Here is a 17,878-nt window from a genome sequence, read left to right as displayed (position 1 = left end):
ACAGCATACACCTATTCATTTCCGTTGCAGTCTTTTACATATTTCCTGTATTTGCATAAGTATTTACTTGAAGATGACAGATGTTCCAATGTACAATTTTGCTTGTTTGTACAGTGTCTCCCCCCCCCCCCCCCCCTCAATGTACAGTTTTGCTTGTTTATACAGTGTTTCTCCCCCCCCCCCCCCCCCCCCCAACCACCTCCAATGTAAATTACCCAGTATGGTTGTCAATATCCCAATTGTACCCAACCCCCCCCCACACAACCCCACCCAACCTCCTGCAATGTACAGTTTCTACGTCAAATGTATATACTCCCTTTTCTTGACTCCTTCTGTATCACAAACAGTACTGTATTTGCAAATCTGGTATGTCATAAATGTATAGATGTAGCAGTACTGACTATCTGTATGTCATGTATGTCATATATGTCCTGATGAATTGAAAATGGGGGACCCTGATGTAAACAAGACGAAAGTATTTCTCTGGTCTGCATCCCCTTAACAATTGTGTGTATTGAGCTGTACTGTATTGTACCCATTCTGCAATCTGTTAATAAATTTTTCAATCAATCAATTCCTGTCGTTTTTAGATTTGAATCATTGAGTTTCAAAGTGGCTTTTTTATGCTACAACTTTGCTTGTCAATGATTTATTAGGCCTATTAAATAGCACATAGGGGTGAGGTAATTAGGCGGCACACTGAACACATAATAGTTTTTTTGGGAAAACAATTGTTCTTCCAACTCAAGGCCTGCCCTGCACACACCTTTGTATATACTCCATGACACTGACTCACATTCATGTGCGCGCGTACACGCTGTGCCAGCCGAGCCGCATTCCTGGGGGATGAAACTATAGCTGGTGATCGTCTCCATGTGGCCTTAAATCCTGGCGCTGAACCGGTCCGGGGCGAGACCCGTTTGACGAGACCGACTGTTTTTGTAAGGTAGGTGCGCGTGATAGAATATGCCAACTTAATTCTTGCATCGAAACCATCCAAGTGTGCATGGGACGCACGCACACAACGCAGGTGTCGTTTTCTAATCTTGTTGGGAGACGTGGGAGTAGATGATCAAACACCGTCGAGGGAGCAGAAGCCAGGGAAAGTGGATTTAACGAGACGTTAATATAGACTGTAAATGCAGTGACGGGGAAATAGGTCAAACCAGAATGAGATATTGAAGGACACCAGCGGACTTGATATTTTGAAACAACCTGTTGACGTTCCAGCGGACCTAAACACACAACATGGATCAGGTATGTCATGATTCTCATCTTTCTCCAGACAATAATTTATGATGATTGACATGGATTTATGTAGGTAGCTATAGTCTTGGTCTGTACGTTTTAAGATGAATTGAAAATGAGGGATCCTGATGTAAACAAGACGAAAGTCTTTCTCTGGTCTGCATCCCCTTAACAATTGTGTGTATTGTACTATTGAGCCGTACTGTATTGTACCCATTCTGCAATCTTAATAAATGTTTTCAATCAATCCAATCAATCAATCAAACGTGTCATTAAATATAGATTCATATGACTTTATCTTCTGAATAATGCGTTCCTGACTTTGGAGTGGATAAATAAAGATTTGTCTGACTTTTTTTGCTCAAACTTTTTTATGATTTCGTATCATCTGGGCTACTAATGAGTAGAACAAACTGTAGTGTGTGTGAGAGAGAGGAGTGTGTGTGTGTGCGTGTGTGCGTGCGTGTGTGTGTTAGTGTGTGTTCTAATGGGTAGAAGAAACTGTATTTAATGTTTTGATAGCTCTGGAGGCTGTGCGTGTGTGAGAGAGAGTGATGTGTGTGTGTGTGTGTGTGTGTGTGTGTGTGTGTGTGTGTGTGTGTGTGTGTGTGTGAGGGTATGTTTCCGCCATTCAGGTCATTGTTAAGAATGATTTAGGTTGATCAGTGACAGCAGGATTCCAAAGCAGGTCCTTCCACTTTCTCCACTCCAAACAGAAAGACTGATATGTAGGCCAATAAACATAACAAATAACAATACCACTATTGGTCAGACTTGATGACTATTACCTAATGAAAATAATTACCTACACCCTATTCTTGATGCTGGACTGGTAGTAATATACAATAAGACAAACATACATAAAGTAACAAACATACCTGCAGTGGTTATCCAAAACACCTTAATAGTGCATACATTTTTACTATGGGTTGCCTGTTGCCAGTGGTTGTGTGTCAACCGAGCTACACAGGATCCCTGAATTGTGCCATATTTGACTGAAACAACATAATGCTGGCTTAACCCTTTCACTACCACACTACAGAAGGTTAAACAAGATGGGATGAATTCAGATGATACTGCAACAAAACATATGCCTTTTGGATGTTTATCTAAAACACCTTGCATTGCCATTGTTGAGTGTATACTTATATTATGAGTGGCCCCGTTGGGAACCCAACCCTTGAATCTGCTAGTGTTAATTATCCTCTATCCGTCATCCGTTGAGCATAGAGGGCCACCACATTATACTCAGTGATGTGATGTACCTGAACGTGTTCATATTTTGGGCGAACGTGAACTGAGCGTATACTGTATTTCCGCTAGATGAACGTAATTGTGAACACGTTTCTCGGCGCAGTATATCACAGTATAACTTCGTTTAAAAGTGTGCCAGATTTGGGACGGGCACACACACACACAGACACACACACACACACACCGAAAGGTGCGTGTTGGAGAGAGACGCGCGGCGCGGGCCGCCCCTTCAAGGCAATGGTAGGGGAAACACTGATAAATAATCACAGTGTGATGGAAATACCAGTATTCTGATTGCTTTCTCTGGTTCTATATGGGTTGTGGCAATCATTTTTACAAATAATAGCTTGCAGCAACGTATTGAAAAAAGAACTATAAACTATAAACTAGTTCATTTTTGAAACCATGAACTTTAGTTACACATTTTGAATTATGAACTATGAACTGAACTAGTTCATTTAAAAATGTGTTAACTGAACTGAACTAGTTCATGTAGAAAGTGAACTTTACCAACACTCTTGTGTGCTTCTTTCTCCAGGAGGAAGCGATGAACTTCCAGGCCCTGATGGCAAAGTTCCAGGAGGAGGAGATCCTACGGAAGCAACCCAAGATGAAACCTGCCGTCCCAGAGAAACCCAAGGTCCTCCCTCCTCCCCAGAGCCCCACTCAATACAACCCCACTAGTTACCTGCCTGCTGGGGCGCGCCCCTCCCTCCTCACCTCCATCAATCAGGCAGTCGACAAAAAGACCACTCTGGCGCCCAATGTGGTCTTCAAAGATGACAAGAAGGAGAGCAAGAAGCCCCTTATCTTGCCTAGCCCTAAGATCAAGGCGAAGGCAAAGGGAAGTAAAGAGAAGCTTGATGTAGATTTGGTGGAACAGAAGCCAAAGAAAGAGAGCAGTAAAGACAAGAAGCCATTATCTAAGACACTTAAGGAGAAACCGGCTGAACTCGTGCCTGGTGTGCCTCCACCTACAGCCTCAGCGCCAAAGAAGAAGGGCTTCCGGGGCTTCAAGAGGTCAGGGAAAGTGAAAGAGGTTGCTGAGGTCCCATCTGATTCCATCCTAGATGCTCCAAGCCCAGTTATATCTGGGCCAGTCCCACTCATCCCATTCATCCCTGTCATTCCCCCAACACTCCCTGTCCTGGAGAAAACAACCATAGCACCCCCAGCTCGCCCAACTGAAACCAAGATACAAAGAGCCCTTATGCCACCCATCCTTAGGCCTCTCATTCCCCCTCCAAAAATACCCTCTCCTTCCATTAAGAGGATTCCAAAGATTCCTGATATCCCTGCTCCAGAGATTCCCAATATCCCAGCTCCAGAGATTCCCAATATCCCAGCTCCAGAGATTCCTGATATCCCTGCACCAGATATTCCTGATATCCCTGCACCAGAGATTCCTGATATCCCTGCACCAGAGATTCCTGACATCCCTGCACCAGAGATTCCTGACATCCCTGCACCAGAGATTCCTGACATCCCTGCACCAGAGATTCCTGACATCCCTGCTCCAGAGATTCCTGACATCCCTGCTCCAGAGATTCCTGACATCCCTGCTCCAGAGATTCCTGACATCCCTGCTCCAGAGATTCCTGACATCCCTGCTCCAGAGATTCCTGATATCCCTGCTCCAGAGATTCCTGACATCCCTGCTCCAGAGATTCCTGACATCCCTGCTCCAGAGATTCCTGACATCCCTGCTCCAGAGATTCCTGATATTCCTGCTCCATATATTCCTGATATCCCTGCTCCAGAGATTGCTGATATTCCTGCTCCATATATTCCTGATATCCCTGCTCCAGAGATTCCTGATATTCCTGCTCCATATATTCCTGATATCCCTGCTCCAGAGGTCCCCTCTGTAGAGATAGAAACCCCAGTTGAGATCAAAACCGCTGCCCCGCCTGTTTCAGTTTCACCCAGCCCCGCCACTCCCACCCCACCTAGCCCAATACCAAGCCCAGCACCCAGTCCCACGCAGCAAGCCATCCCCACCCCTCCTCCACCTGCTTCCCCCAGCCCCTCTCCACCATCCCCAGATGAAGCATCACCCGCACCCCCACTCCTTGACCATCCATCCATTCCTTCATCTCCCAAAGCTGAGAGGCTCATCTCAGCACTGTCAGCCCTGGAGAGAGCGGATGAGATGATTTCTCCTGGGAAGAAAACACCTCCCTATGACCAGAGGATCGTCAACGCTTTGGAGAAGGCACGCAGGAAGTTCACCAGGTAAACAACAAAACCCATAATACCCCAAGACAGTAAAAAGTTGTGAAATATGGTTGAAGAGTTAGAAAAGTAGGCTAAATTGTTTCATATATTCATAACATAAACCACTGGCTCACACTGATTATATCTTGTCTTTCCTCAGTCCCAGCACATCTTCCCCGGTCACCCCGACTGCTGAAGAGCCTCCCGCTCTTCCTTCGCCCAGCCCCTCCCAGTCTTTCCCAGATCTCCCGCCAATCGACTACGACGCGAACGCACCCGCGTTGAAACCAGCACAGGTCAACGGCCTTGACCACAGTGAGTCTCTCCACCCCTCTCCCCTTTTCTCTCTGCTCTTCCCCCTTTTGCTTCTGTATTTGGTGTTGCTTTGTCTTTGTTTTCATTTCTACTTTACCCTGAGCAAGTGTCATCCTTTGCACAACAGGTAACATACTAGACAGCCGCAGAGGCTCATTTGAAAGAACATGGCTTCTAGGTATGCAGGAGATCTTGTATGTGTATTGTAGCCGATGCCAGAGGGTCCCCTCGGGTGTTAATGAAGAGTAGGAGTAGTTTAAAGCCGCAGAGGCACAACAACAGCAGTGCTGGAATACCTCTCCTGTGCCAGAAACCACTCCACACCAGGTAGGGCGTAGGTGGGAGAGGTATGTCAGCTATGGCAGAGCAAGACAAGCATGTCTGTCATTGTCAACATGGCAGGGAGCTGCAGCGAATCGCACAGTGAACTCAGTGGGTCAATGGCAAGCTAGCTGGCTGTTGACTGAAGATGTTACTTAAGTGAAAGCCTGTCTTTATCTGTGTGAATTCAGACAGATTGATGCAATGTATAATTGTATTATTGTCACCCGTTGGAAATGTAGAGGTTTGTTTGCAGGCATACCCATACACGTTGAGGAAGTTGATAAAAGTTGTACCTTGCAAATATATTAAAACTAATGTGAAATGTATGTCAAATGTATTTTATTCCTCCCAAAACTATTCCCTTACCAGATAGTCCATTTGGAAAAATATTCAAACATTCATCCATTTTGGAGCCAAATACTGAACGGTTTTAAGATTCCCATTGAACAGTATTAGGTCAACAGGATTGTTAGACTTATTGGACATTCCGTCCAATCAGGACCTAGCAGATCATTGCAATTTAGATATAAATCCCATTCAACCCTCTTTGGATTGTTTGATGCACTGTGAGCTGTTATAATAATATAATATGTCTACTATGCACTCAAGTTCAACACGGTTTGACGAACAATCTTACTTAGCTTCCAGAGTTGTACCCTTCCTGCAGACTTGTTGTACATAACTTGTAAGTCACTTTCGTTCCTCTGTCTTCTGTCAGCTTCACAGACTTGCACCACAACAACCTAAACTTTACTTTACTTTTACATAACATACACAGTGGTGTTGCACTGGTTTAGCTTACTCACAATTCATTCCACCCAGATTCCTCCCTTCTCTCCTCCATCTTTGGAAACTTCCTTTTGTATCAACTGTTCTACACATAATAGTTTGAAAAATGTTTGACCATTTTGAAGAAAAGAAAAACATGCATCTAAAGAAAGCTTCTCATACACATTATTAAAAGGTTAACACGGATGTACTAAACGCGTATTTGTGCTAAAAGCTTATTTCCATCATGTAGTCCTTGCTGCTAAAATGAGATTGGGGTCTACTGCATTACACCACAGCAGCTGGTGGCAAACGAGACACGTTTGATACATTATGATATACATTAAGACATTTGATACATTATGATATACATTAAGACATTTGATACATTATGATATACATTAAAAAAAAATGATACATTATGATATACATTAAGACATTTGATACATTATGATATATTGTGATTTACATGATTTATGATTGTTTGCAGGGCAAGCCTCACCAGTGTTGGAGGGCATTGCAGAGGAGGGAGGCGACTCTACCCCAGAGCTGTTGCGAGTCCCGCCCCCTCCACCCAGGAAGCCCCTCCGAGAACCTGCGTCCCTGGGTCCAGCTCCAGCGAAGCCTGCCAGACCGCCCACTGTGGACCTGACTCCATACCTGCCGCCCCCTCTGGAACAGAATGGTGTGGTCATCTCTGCATAACCAAGAAACAATGCCATTCACTATCTAAAACCAACGACACTCACTGATGTGGTTTCTAAATGTGTTCATATTGTTGTCCTCCAGCCGTGGAGATCCACACTCCTCCGGAAGTCTCTGAAGCAGACGTCAGTGTGGAGGTCCCTGTGTCTGAAGACGTGGGAGCAGACGTCCTGGAGCTCCAGGCTCCAGAGACACCGGCGTCCGAGTGGGAGAACGGAGAGTACGACGGCACAGAGACGCATCCTCCGGATGGAGAGATCCCTGCAGAAGACCTGAATGGGATAACTGCTCCAGAGGTCAATGGAGATCCTGATTATGGAGTGGAATTCCAAGAGATTCCGGAACTAGATCCAGCAACAGATGTGCATGGCTCCTCCTCCTCCCCTGTCAGTCAGGACATTGCAAGGTGAGGCAAATATGTTTATTTAAGGATCCCCATTAGAAGCACCTAGGTGTTCCTCTAGTCTTCCTGGGGTCCTGAACATGGAAATACAATACAGTACAGTAATGCATACATAAAATGTATATGTGTATATATATATATATATATATATACACATACATGTACATATACACATACACACGTATACATAATTATACAATTATATGACCACCCACATTTCACTGTATGCCCTGGTATGTATGTGACAAATAAACCTCTTGATTCTTCTTGATGATAGAGATGTGCACCCCTCATGCCGTAACCGTGTAATAACGACAGTGGCTCAGGCGGTAGAGCAGTCATCTGGTAATCCGGAGGTTCCCGGATTGATTCCCCCTCCTCCCGGGCTCCTTGAGCAAGACACTTAATCCCTAACTGCTCCCAATGAGCAGGATGGCACCTTGCACGGTTGCCTTCGCTGTCGGTGTGTGAATGTGTGAGTGAATGGGTAAAAATGTGAGGAAAGAATTGTAAAGCGCTTTTGAAAAATAAGCGCTATATAAATGCCCCATTTACCATGTAATAAATGCCTGTATTGTTAGTTTTGCTGATGTATAATCTCAGTTTTTATTTGAGAATGTGACTTTCATTTCCTTGACATTGCTTTGCATACTGTCCCACTCCTCCATCCCACCCAGGCCCCAAACAGAGGACCTGGAGAGTGGAGAGAATGTTTTTGAAGACGTCGTTGAGTCCGCCACAAAGAAGAAAGGAAAGGGAGAAGGCAAGAAGCGCAAAGGACCACCAAAGAGTAAGGATTGTCTACAGTAAATACTCTATAGGCTAACTGCTAGCCCCAGGAGTATTGTCCCAAACAGAGTAGCTCATTCAGGTCCAAAGACAAAAAAATAATTCACATACGTTTTATGTGATTATATCTTATTCACATTTACGCTCAGTAAGATAAAGGAGTCTAAACTATGTATGACTCTGTTATCTCTTGTGTTGAAATATGATTAAATGATTTCAGCTTGTTTACACAACTCTTCGTCCTCTTTGTTTCCCACAGACCCCTATGCAGAAGCTCAACAGCCACCGGTAAGGACAATTCAGGACAATTCTGAGTATTTAGTTTTGCTGTAAAGGAACGCGCCAGCATTACGAGAATACGAGAAAAAGATACCAAAGCTAGCCTGGTTTAGCTTAGGATCCCTATCCGTTTCCATTCAATTGCACATTTGCCATTATGTTCCTTGCAAAGCTCACCGTCTCTATCTAATCTCTTGTCTGTGCATGCATGGTATCGATATGTGTATGATGGGAGGGCTGTGTTAGTGTGTGAATGTGAGCCTGGATGTCCCCCTAATCATCGACAGAGGATGGGCTGTTGCGGTTGCGGTCTCTAATAGGTCATCATTAATGCAGGACTTATCAAGCGCTTGTCCCCTTTCTTTGTCTTACAGAATGAAGAGAAAAGCAAGAGCAGGTTTGGCAGGTAAGTCCCACATTTCTGACCCAACTCTGCTCTGACTTCAGTCAGTATTCTTTCATTGATCTACTGATCCAGTGATGATAGGGTCTCCTCTGAGGGTTAGCCTTGTTTTTCTATGCCTTTGTGTGCATGTGTGCATGTGTGCGTGTGTGTGTGTGTGTGTGTGTGTGTGTGTGTGTGTGTGTGTGTGTGTGTGTGTGTGTGTGTGTGCGGCTGTGTGTGTGTGTGTGTGGCTGTGGGTGTGTGGGTGTGTGGGTGTGTGGGTGTGTGTGTGTGTGTGTGTGTGTGTGTGTGTGTGTGTGTGTGGCTGTGTGTGTGGTTGTGTGTGTGGGTGTGTGCGTGCGTGTGTGGGTGTGTGTGTGCGGCTGTGTGTGTGTGTGTGTGTGGCTGTGTGTGTGGTTGTGTGTGTGTGTGTGTGTGGGTGTGTGCGGCTGTGTGTGTGTGTGGCTGTGTGTGTGGTTGTGTGTGTGTGTGTGTGTGTGTGCGGCTGTGTGTGTGTGTGTGTGGCTGTGTGTGTGGTTGTGTGTGTGGGTGTGTGTGGGTGTGTGGATGTGTGGGTGTGTGCGTGTGTGGTCACCATCAGACTAACAGCAGGGCCATCTCCCTCATTCCCTCATTATTTCTTTCTTTCTTTCTTTCTTTCTTTCTTTCTTTCTTTCTTTCTTTCTTTCTTTCTTTCTTTCTTTCTTTCTTTCTTTCTTTCTTTCTTTCTTTCTTTCTTTCTTTCTTTCTTTCCTCAGGATCGATCTCAGGATCAATAAGAAGAGCGTCACCGAGGGGCCAGACGAGAAAGAACTAAAAAAGAAAGAGAAGCAGGGTCTGGAGAAGGAGAAGAGGGAGCTGAAGGAACAGAAAGAACGGGAAAAGAGAGAGCAGAGAGAGAAAGAAAAGAAGGAGAATGAGCTGAAGAGGAAGTTTAAAGTGAGTTGTTTTTTGCACATGCAGGGAGGGTGTTGGAGGAGAGGAGGGCGATGTGTCTTGGCATAGAAACCTGTCTGAATGGACCTATCTCAAACCCCGCCCTCTTTTCTCCATCCTCCAGTCACAACATGCTCCCTATGTCTAAGTGCCTTCATCTAGCATGCAACTGATCATGCACAGAATGGGACAGGGCCATTATTATGAACAGTTCCACTTCCACCCTACCATGGTGAACATACGAGTGCAGCCACATGCAAACATGCCACTCCAGTAAAACACAGATTAAAACACACACCAATACACATTCATATCCACTGTAATGCTCACACCAAGTGAAGCCTCTTAAATCATTCAATGTAAACCCCTCCCCCCAAGGATTAAAAGGTTTATATCACATTAATCACACACGGTACACAGCAAATACGGTGTGTGCTGGTATTGTGCATGCGTGCATATGTGTGTGTGTGTGTGTGGTTTTAATACCTGATCTCCTCTGTCAGATGACAGGCCAGGAGGAGGCCATGTACCAGGCGAAGGTAACCGTGACGACGAAGGCCCGTAGGAACGACCTGCCACTCAAGAGTGGTGACATCGTCACCATCATCAGAACCACCAATTGCCCCAAGGGAAAATGGCTGGCCAGGGACGGCACGAGCAACTGTGAGTTACGAGACGACAACAGAAAATTGCTCAGTGGCTTAAGATGGAGGTTTACTTACTCTGTGGTTGTTACTCCATGTTCCAAAACCCTGCTTCTTCAAAAACCACTTCACCTCCCTCCCTCTCTCCATCCCTCCCCCTCCCTCTCTCCATCCCTCCCTATCCCTCTCCATCCCTCCCTCCCTGCCTCCCTTTCTCAATCCCTCCCCCCTCCCTCTCCATCCCTCCCTCCCTCTCTCCATCCATCCCTCCCCCCTCCCTCTCCATCCCTCCCCCCTCCCTCTCTCCATCCCTCCCTCTCTCCCTCCCTCTCTCCCTCCCTCCCTCCCTCCCTCCCTCCCTCCCTCCCTCCCTCCCTCCCTCCCTCCTCTACTTGTTCCTGATCATGTTGAATTCAAAAAGAAAAAAACAAGAAGAAACCTTTGCTTGCGTCCTCCTCCTTGCCTCCTCCTCCTTGCACTTAATCATTGTAGGGCGCTTTTATTTTTGACTGTCCTATTCTGGGGATGATGATGTGAATATATATTGGCTATGTGCCATGTTGGTGATAACTAGAATATGAGGTTATTCTACTATCGCACTTGGTCTCCTAGATTGTCATCACTTGGATCCACCCAGCAATACCTCAGTGTAATGCCCCCCCCCCCCCACAGCTTTTCTGATCTAGCAATATGTAAGGGATAATGTATAGCTACGAGGTCATTGTCGCAAAATAATTGACCGACACGGTTTAAAATACCGAGCCGCCTCGGCGAGGTGTTTTAAACGTCAGTGAAGGTAAATTATTTTGCGACAATGATCGAGTATAGCTATACATTATCCCGCTTATTACATGGCTAACTTACTAACAATATACCTAATTCATTTTACATCGACTCGCAACAGTAACACTGGTTCTGGCTCCGCTAAGTGCTCGTCGCTCCGCCCCCCAGCAGCTTCCCCGGCAGCCGGCAGTTTGCACTGATGTCAGTGGGCTTGATTGCGAACAGCTGCGCACAGCGGTCATTATTGTGGGCTTGATTGCGAACAGCTGCGCACAGCGGTCATTATTGTCCCACAGCGGTCATTATTGTCTGATAACTGACCTCTGACGCGCGCTATTGACCAATCACAAGCAAGCATTTCGGCGAATGTGAAAACGCCATGTAATAATGGGTGTTAATGTTGGGATGGGAAATAGAAAGCGAAAAGTAGTGACATGAAACCAAGGAAACTATAAAAGAAGGAAGGGTCATCACGTCAGAATACCAGCGTTCTATGCTCTGCTTGGTGTCAGACTTTGTTGCCAGTTCTAATGAAGCCTGTATTCAAATTTTAAATATACAAGGATCTGAGGAAATATATATCAACCAATATATCAAACGTTAGCTACTTAACAATGCAACAAATTGCTGATGATTCTGACATCCGAGGTAATAACCTGTTTACATATCATAAACGAGGAGATGGCGATACCCTTTAATCAATGTGCGTTCAGGCGCTACACAGTGACGTAATGATGGCAGGTCCTTCTTTTATAGCTTCCTAGCATGAAACCCGGAAGCCGCTATATTTATGCCCCTGTCACACTTGCTACTATATGTAATGTGATAATCACTCTTGGAACCCCAGAACAAAAGCCACTTATTGCAACTTATTGGAAGAATGATATCCTTCTTTATTGTAGATTTATTGTAGATCCAAAACAAATACTTTGTTTTCCAGATGGGTACATTGCAGTGAACCATGTAGAGCTGGACATCACAGAGATGTTAGGGATCGGAAAGAATGCCGGCAGCAGCAAGACCAATAAAGCTGTAGATGCAGAGGCATCCAGCCTGGGGAGCAGGTACACACACACACACACACACACACACACACACACACACACACACACACACACACACACACACACACACACACACACACACACACACACACACACACACACACACACACACACACACACACACACACACACACACACACACACACACACACACACACACACACACACACACACACACACACACACACACACACACACACACACACACACACACACACACACACACACACACACACACACACACACACACACACACACACACACACACACACACACACACACACACACACACACACACACACACACACACACACACACACACACACACACACACACACACACACACACACACACACACACACACACACACACATACACACACACAGACACACACACACACACTCACACTCACAAACACACACACACACACACATTCTGCACATGTACATGCACACGCACGCACACACACACACACATTATACACAAATGTCAAGGAGTGCGGCTGCTTTCTCAGTAGTTGTTTAAGGATTTATTATTTACAGTTTTTTCTTCTTTTCTGCAGATCTTCAAATCACTACCCAATATCAACAGGCAGTTGTAAGTGTTTCCCCTTCTCATCAGTCAGTTATTATAGATTTGTCCTATTCAAAGTTATTTTAACATGGATGTGTGTGTGTATGTGTGTGTGTGTGTTCAGTTACAGACGACAGCGAGGAGTGGACGTGTGATGAAGACGATCCTCTCACCTCTCCCACAGAAACCACAGACCTAGACACTCCACAGTACGTTCCGATGCTCAGCACAGAGGGATGCATATAAGTCAAACCTGTTCCTGATTCAGAGAATTCAGTGTATTGCATTTTGTACAAATATGGAATCTCCTTTTGTCTTTTCCCTCGCAGGGGCCACACCAGAACACTCTCCATGCCAGAGACGGGTGAGTCATTGACCTCAAACCCCACCCTCTTTTATTGATCCTCCAATCACAACCTGGGACAAAACGAAGGGAGGTTTGTGTTGTGATTGGAGGATTAAGAAAATAGGGCAGGGCTTCAGATAGGTTTGATTGATTGATTGAAAACTTTATTAACAGATTGCAGAATGGGTACAATACAGTACAGCTCAATACACACAATTGTTAAGGGGATGCAGACCAGAGAAAGACTTTCGTCTTGTTTACATCAGGGTCCCCCATTTTCAATTCATCAGGACATATATGACATACATGACATACAGATAGTCAGTACTGCTATATCTATACATTTATGACATACCAGATTTGCAAATACAGTACTGGTCAGTTCTATAACACCGCCGGACCAATGTCGGAACTGGAACATTGGCTGAGTTTACATACACCATTCATATTTCAATATTGTTTAGGATACTCAAGTATAATGTCTGAGTCGCCGCATGTAAACGCCATATCCCCTGTATAATAGTCGGCTCTTATCGCAACTCTGAGGAACTGGAATATTATCACTTGGATATGCTGTGTTAGCCGGGGTGCTGCGGCACATTGTCTGTTGCGAGTTCTGTTCTGTTTCCATCGTAATGCTCACAATATTCAGTTTATTGAATATTATGTGTAGATATTCTGGATAAGATGCATATAAACACTGTATTCCATCTACTTGGACCATCACTGGGATGTTGGCTAGTATCCACACTATTAATACGTTAAATGATATTTTATTAATCCCGTGGGGAAGTTATTCTTTTGCATTTGACCTTATCCACTTAAAGGGAGCATATTGTGAAAATGGGTTTTTCCTAGATTCTGTATGGATTTGGCAGTCTGAAATTATATTTAGGTACTGGGGGGAAATGACACATGTATTCCATTTGGCCAGGGTTTGAAGCGTTTGAAGTCTTCAGATCAACAAGCCTGAACAAGCTGTTCAGAACTGATTATCCCTCCATGTCACAGAGGGATGAATTAGCTTTGATTAATCAATAAGCTGTGCTTTTTGGAGCCAGGAACACTGCTTACCTAATATACTACCCAGTCCGTAAAAGTGTTTTTGTGGGGTTGCCAGGCAGGGAAGGAAATTATTAACCCTTTCACTACCACACTACAGAAGGTTGACCTTTCACTACCACACTACAGACGGCCGTCATGTGGCAGTGAAATGGTTAACCTTCTTTATTGTTGCAGTTGAATGAATGAATGAATGAATGAAAACTTTATTAACAGATTGCAGAATGGGTACAGTACAGTACAGCTCAATACATACAATTGTTAAGGGGATGCAGACCAGAGAAAGACTTTCGTCTTGTTTACATCAGGGTCCCCCATTTTCAATTCATCAGTTGCTATACCCACCAAAACACTGTGTTCAACACAAAGAGGTGCTTGAAAATTTATTATTCTAATTTGATTTAGACTAGTCTATTTGCTAAATAAATTACTTCAAGTGTATAATATTGTTGAACATATACATAATATCTCCCCTTTAATTCGTAACCCCTTAGGAGCAGTGGGTTAGGGGCAGTGGGTTAGGAGCAGTGGGTCTGGAGCAGTGGGTCTGGGGCAGTGGGCTAGGAGCATTGGGTCTGGAGCAGTGGGTCTGGGGCAGTGGGCTAGGAGCAGTGGGTCTGGAGCAGTGGGTCTGGGGCAGTGGGCTAGGAGCAGTGGGTCTGGGGCAGTGGGTCTGGGGCAGTGGGCTAGGAGCAGTGGGTCTGGGGCAGTGGGTCTGGGGCAGTGGGCTAGGAGCAGTGGGTTAGGGGCAGTGGGTCTGGGGCAGTGGGCTAGGAGCAGTGGGTTAGGGGCAGTGGGTCTGGGGCAGTGGGCTAGGAGCAGTGGGTCTGGGGCAGTGGGTCTGGAGCAGTGGGTCTGGGGCAGTGGGTCTGGAGCAGTGGGTCTGGGGCAGTGGGTCTGGGGCAGTGGGCTAGGAGCAGTGGGCTAGGAGCAGTGGGTCTGGGGCAGTCGGTCTGGAGCAGTGGGTCTGGGGCAGTGGGTCTGGAGCAGTGGGTCTGGGGCAGTGGGTCTGGAGCAGTGGGTCTGGGGCAGTGGGTTAGGAGCGGTGGGTCTGGGGCAGTGGGCTAGGAGCAGTGGGTTAGGAGCGGTGGGTCTGGAGCAGTGGGTCTGGGGCAGTGGGCTAGGAGCAGTGGGTCTGGAGCGGTGGGTCTGGGGCAGTGGGCTAGGAGCAATGGGTCTGGAGCAGTGGGTCTGGGGCAGTGGGCTAGGAGCAGTGGGGTAGTGGGTCTGGGGCAGTGGGCTAGGAGCAGTGTGTCTGGGGCAGTGGGTCTGGAGCAGTGGGTCTGGGGCAGTGGGTCTGGAGCAGTGGGTCTGGGGCAGTGGGTTAGGAGCGGTGGGTCTGGGGCAGTGGGTCTGGGGCAGTGGGCTAGGAGCAGTGGGTCTGGAGCAGTGGGTCTGGAGCAGTGGGTCTGGGGCAGTGGGCTAGGAGCAGTGGGTCTGGAGCAGTGGGTCTGGAGCAGTGGGTCTGGGGCAGTGGGCAGCCACAGACAGGAGCTCAGGGACCATCGCCAGAAAGAGTGCAGGGCAATGGCAGTATTGTACCTAGCATGCATGTCTTTTCTGACATGTAAACACACTGCATATATTTACATTAAGTAATTTAGCTGATTAATGTATATGTAAACATTCAAAACCAGGTCATTCTGCAGTCTCATGCCAATGCTGAGGTGTCAGTAAACTACATCATGCTCTAATGCTACTCCTACTATGCCTGAAATCTTGATGGAGCTAACATTAGCTATGAACCAGACACGCAAATCTTAATCTTGATGTTTAGGAATATAGAAAAGTAAGATGGCCAGACACAATACTGTGATTTTAGGGAAGAGGTGCAATAGTACTTCTTCAGGTAATCTGATGATCAGCCCGTCTGTGAAGGTACATTTGTGGATTTTAATCTTGTTTACATGTTTGTGTCATTTTCAGGAAGCGCAGAGCTGAGCGTAAACCACCAGCACAGTCACAGTGACAACATTACAGAAGCACCACAGCTCACACAGTGAGTCTCTCTCTCTCTCTCTCTCTCTCTCTCTCTCTCTCTCTCTCTCTCTCTCTCTCTCTCTCTCTCTCTCTCTCTCTCTCTCTCTCTCTCTCTCTCTCTCTCTCTCTCTCTCACACACACACACACAGACACAAACAATATGTGCATGTTGCTGACATACGTGTTGTTTGTCTTTTAGAGCGAGGCACGAAGCACTTCAGAAGTTAGCAACGTTCTTCCACAAACCTGTGGCAGAGGAGCACCTTCCCAGGTATGCAAATACTGTACATAATACATCAGGCCTGTTGTCAAATATAGCATTCAGATGATTCTTAGCATTTGTTTTAGCCTACTTGGAGAATCAGATGGGTGTGGTTCACCACATAAAACAGAATAATGAGAGACTATTATTTAGTATATGTTCTTGTTAGCATGACACTGTCTGAATTATTTCTTTATTCTCTCCCATCACAGCACAGAAGAGGAGCAAAGTAAGAAATACTCTTTTTTACAGTTGAATCATTTGCACATGAATTGTGACAATATATCACCTGTGTATTCATTATGGATTTAGGGGTGCCATATTAGTAAATACTAACTATAGAATACTATTCATAATTCATAGTTTATACTAATCTTATACACTTCCTGAAGAATACATTGGGGGCTTAGTTGATACAATGGGCCTCATTCACCAATACTCTCTTATTATGTTTCTTTTTTTTAAACTTTGACCAGTCAGCTGGTTTCTTTTAGCGTTTATCGCTTTTTCTGGTCAAGTATGACCGACAGAGACAGGTTGAATGGGGTATAGATCGGGGAAAGACACTCTGAGAAAATACGGCGAGTCCGGGAGTCGAACTCGTGTACCCCAGATCCGTGACGCGCACGGTTGTCCCCGACGCCGAAATAGCGTTCGAGGTACGCGGTGAGCTACTGGAGCTTCCCTCTTATTATGTTTCTTATAGGGCTGACCTTAGATTTTTTTTTGGAATTCGAAGCTTCGGGCCGAGATTCGATTTAAATTCGAAGCTTCGAAATGAAAAAATAAATAAAAAAAATAACAAATATATATATACCGGTATATCTATTTTTTTTAATGTTGTGGGACTTGTACAGCACTTTTTTCAACTTTGTCAGTGCTGTAAAGTTTAAACCTTTTTAAATCTTAGACAAACTAAACACTTTGCTTTGCTGTCAGTGCCGAGTCTGACCTCATCTTAAATAACAAACAGCATTACTTGTTGTAATTAACAAAGAGAGACAGAGTTGATTTTGCACAAAAGAAAAGAAGGAAAAATTCATATATATATATATTTTTTTTTACATAATCTTCGAAGTATTTAAGACAGCCCTAGTTTCTTATATTCTTTCTTACCTGTCTATTAAGAGAAAAATAAAAAAGCCACCGCCACATTCATCAAGCCGTTAACACTTTGAGTGCCAGCCACGACAATTATCGTCTTATCAGACCCCCCATTGAGTGCCGACGATGCGAAATTCGTTTGTTTGCCGTATTTTTTTTTATTGGCGATTTGAATTCATATTTCATCAATCGAGCCTCGGGTTAGTGCTGCAGAGTCTCTCTGAGCTCAATTGGGAAGATACCGCCCCCTATCGTCTCTCCTTGAGTAACTGCACCCCATCAGCTCAGATTGATGCAGGGGGAGTGGTTAGTTTGCTCATTTAATTTTTCCGTCAAGGCATCTGAAGAGACAAAGTGATCGCCGGCCCTCAGAACAGCGACGATTATGTATTTACAGTACCAACACTGTAATCAATAAGCGTGATCGATATTTGGA

General features: G+C 45.3%; 1 protein-coding gene across 2 annotated transcripts in view; it reads left to right on the top strand.

Moving 5' to 3' along the window:
• The first annotated feature begins 942 nt into the window (after positions 1 to 942).
• The window catches only part of LOC311248431 (uncharacterized protein), a 20,964-nt gene continuing 4,028 nt past the window's right edge, over positions 943 to 17,878 (top strand). For both annotated transcript variants that reach the window (XM_084339310.1, XM_084339309.1), the window contains exons 1-17: positions 943 to 1,257; positions 3,041 to 4,737; positions 4,880 to 5,034; positions 6,617 to 6,811; positions 6,916 to 7,237; positions 7,912 to 8,024; positions 8,283 to 8,311; positions 8,677 to 8,708; positions 9,446 to 9,626; positions 10,127 to 10,286; positions 11,991 to 12,114; positions 12,677 to 12,711; positions 12,812 to 12,896; positions 13,017 to 13,051; positions 16,022 to 16,094; positions 16,276 to 16,347; positions 16,551 to 16,567. In XM_084339310.1, coding sequence (XP_084195436.1) covers positions 1,249 to 1,257; positions 3,041 to 4,737; positions 4,880 to 5,034; positions 6,617 to 6,811; positions 6,916 to 7,237; positions 7,912 to 8,024; positions 8,283 to 8,311; positions 8,677 to 8,708; positions 9,446 to 9,626; positions 10,127 to 10,286; positions 11,991 to 12,114; positions 12,677 to 12,711; positions 12,812 to 12,896; positions 13,017 to 13,051; positions 16,022 to 16,094; positions 16,276 to 16,347; positions 16,551 to 16,567 — 3,334 coding nt within the window. In that variant the 5' untranslated portion in view covers positions 943 to 1,248. The remainder of the gene's footprint in view (positions 1,258 to 3,040; positions 4,738 to 4,879; positions 5,035 to 6,616; positions 6,812 to 6,915; positions 7,238 to 7,911; positions 8,025 to 8,282; positions 8,312 to 8,676; positions 8,709 to 9,445; positions 9,627 to 10,126; positions 10,287 to 11,990; positions 12,115 to 12,676; positions 12,712 to 12,811; positions 12,897 to 13,016; positions 13,052 to 16,021; positions 16,095 to 16,275; positions 16,348 to 16,550; positions 16,568 to 17,878) is intronic.

The sequence above is a fragment of the Notolepis coatsorum genome (assembly GCF_963971535.1).
Source record: "Notolepis coatsorum genome assembly, contig: SCAFFOLD_393, whole genome shotgun sequence".
NCBI classification, from domain to species: domain Eukaryota; kingdom Metazoa; phylum Chordata; class Actinopteri; order Aulopiformes; family Paralepididae; genus Notolepis; species Notolepis coatsorum.
The sequence above is the reverse complement of the archived record's forward strand: the minus strand, read 5'-3'. Positions and strand labels throughout refer to the sequence as shown.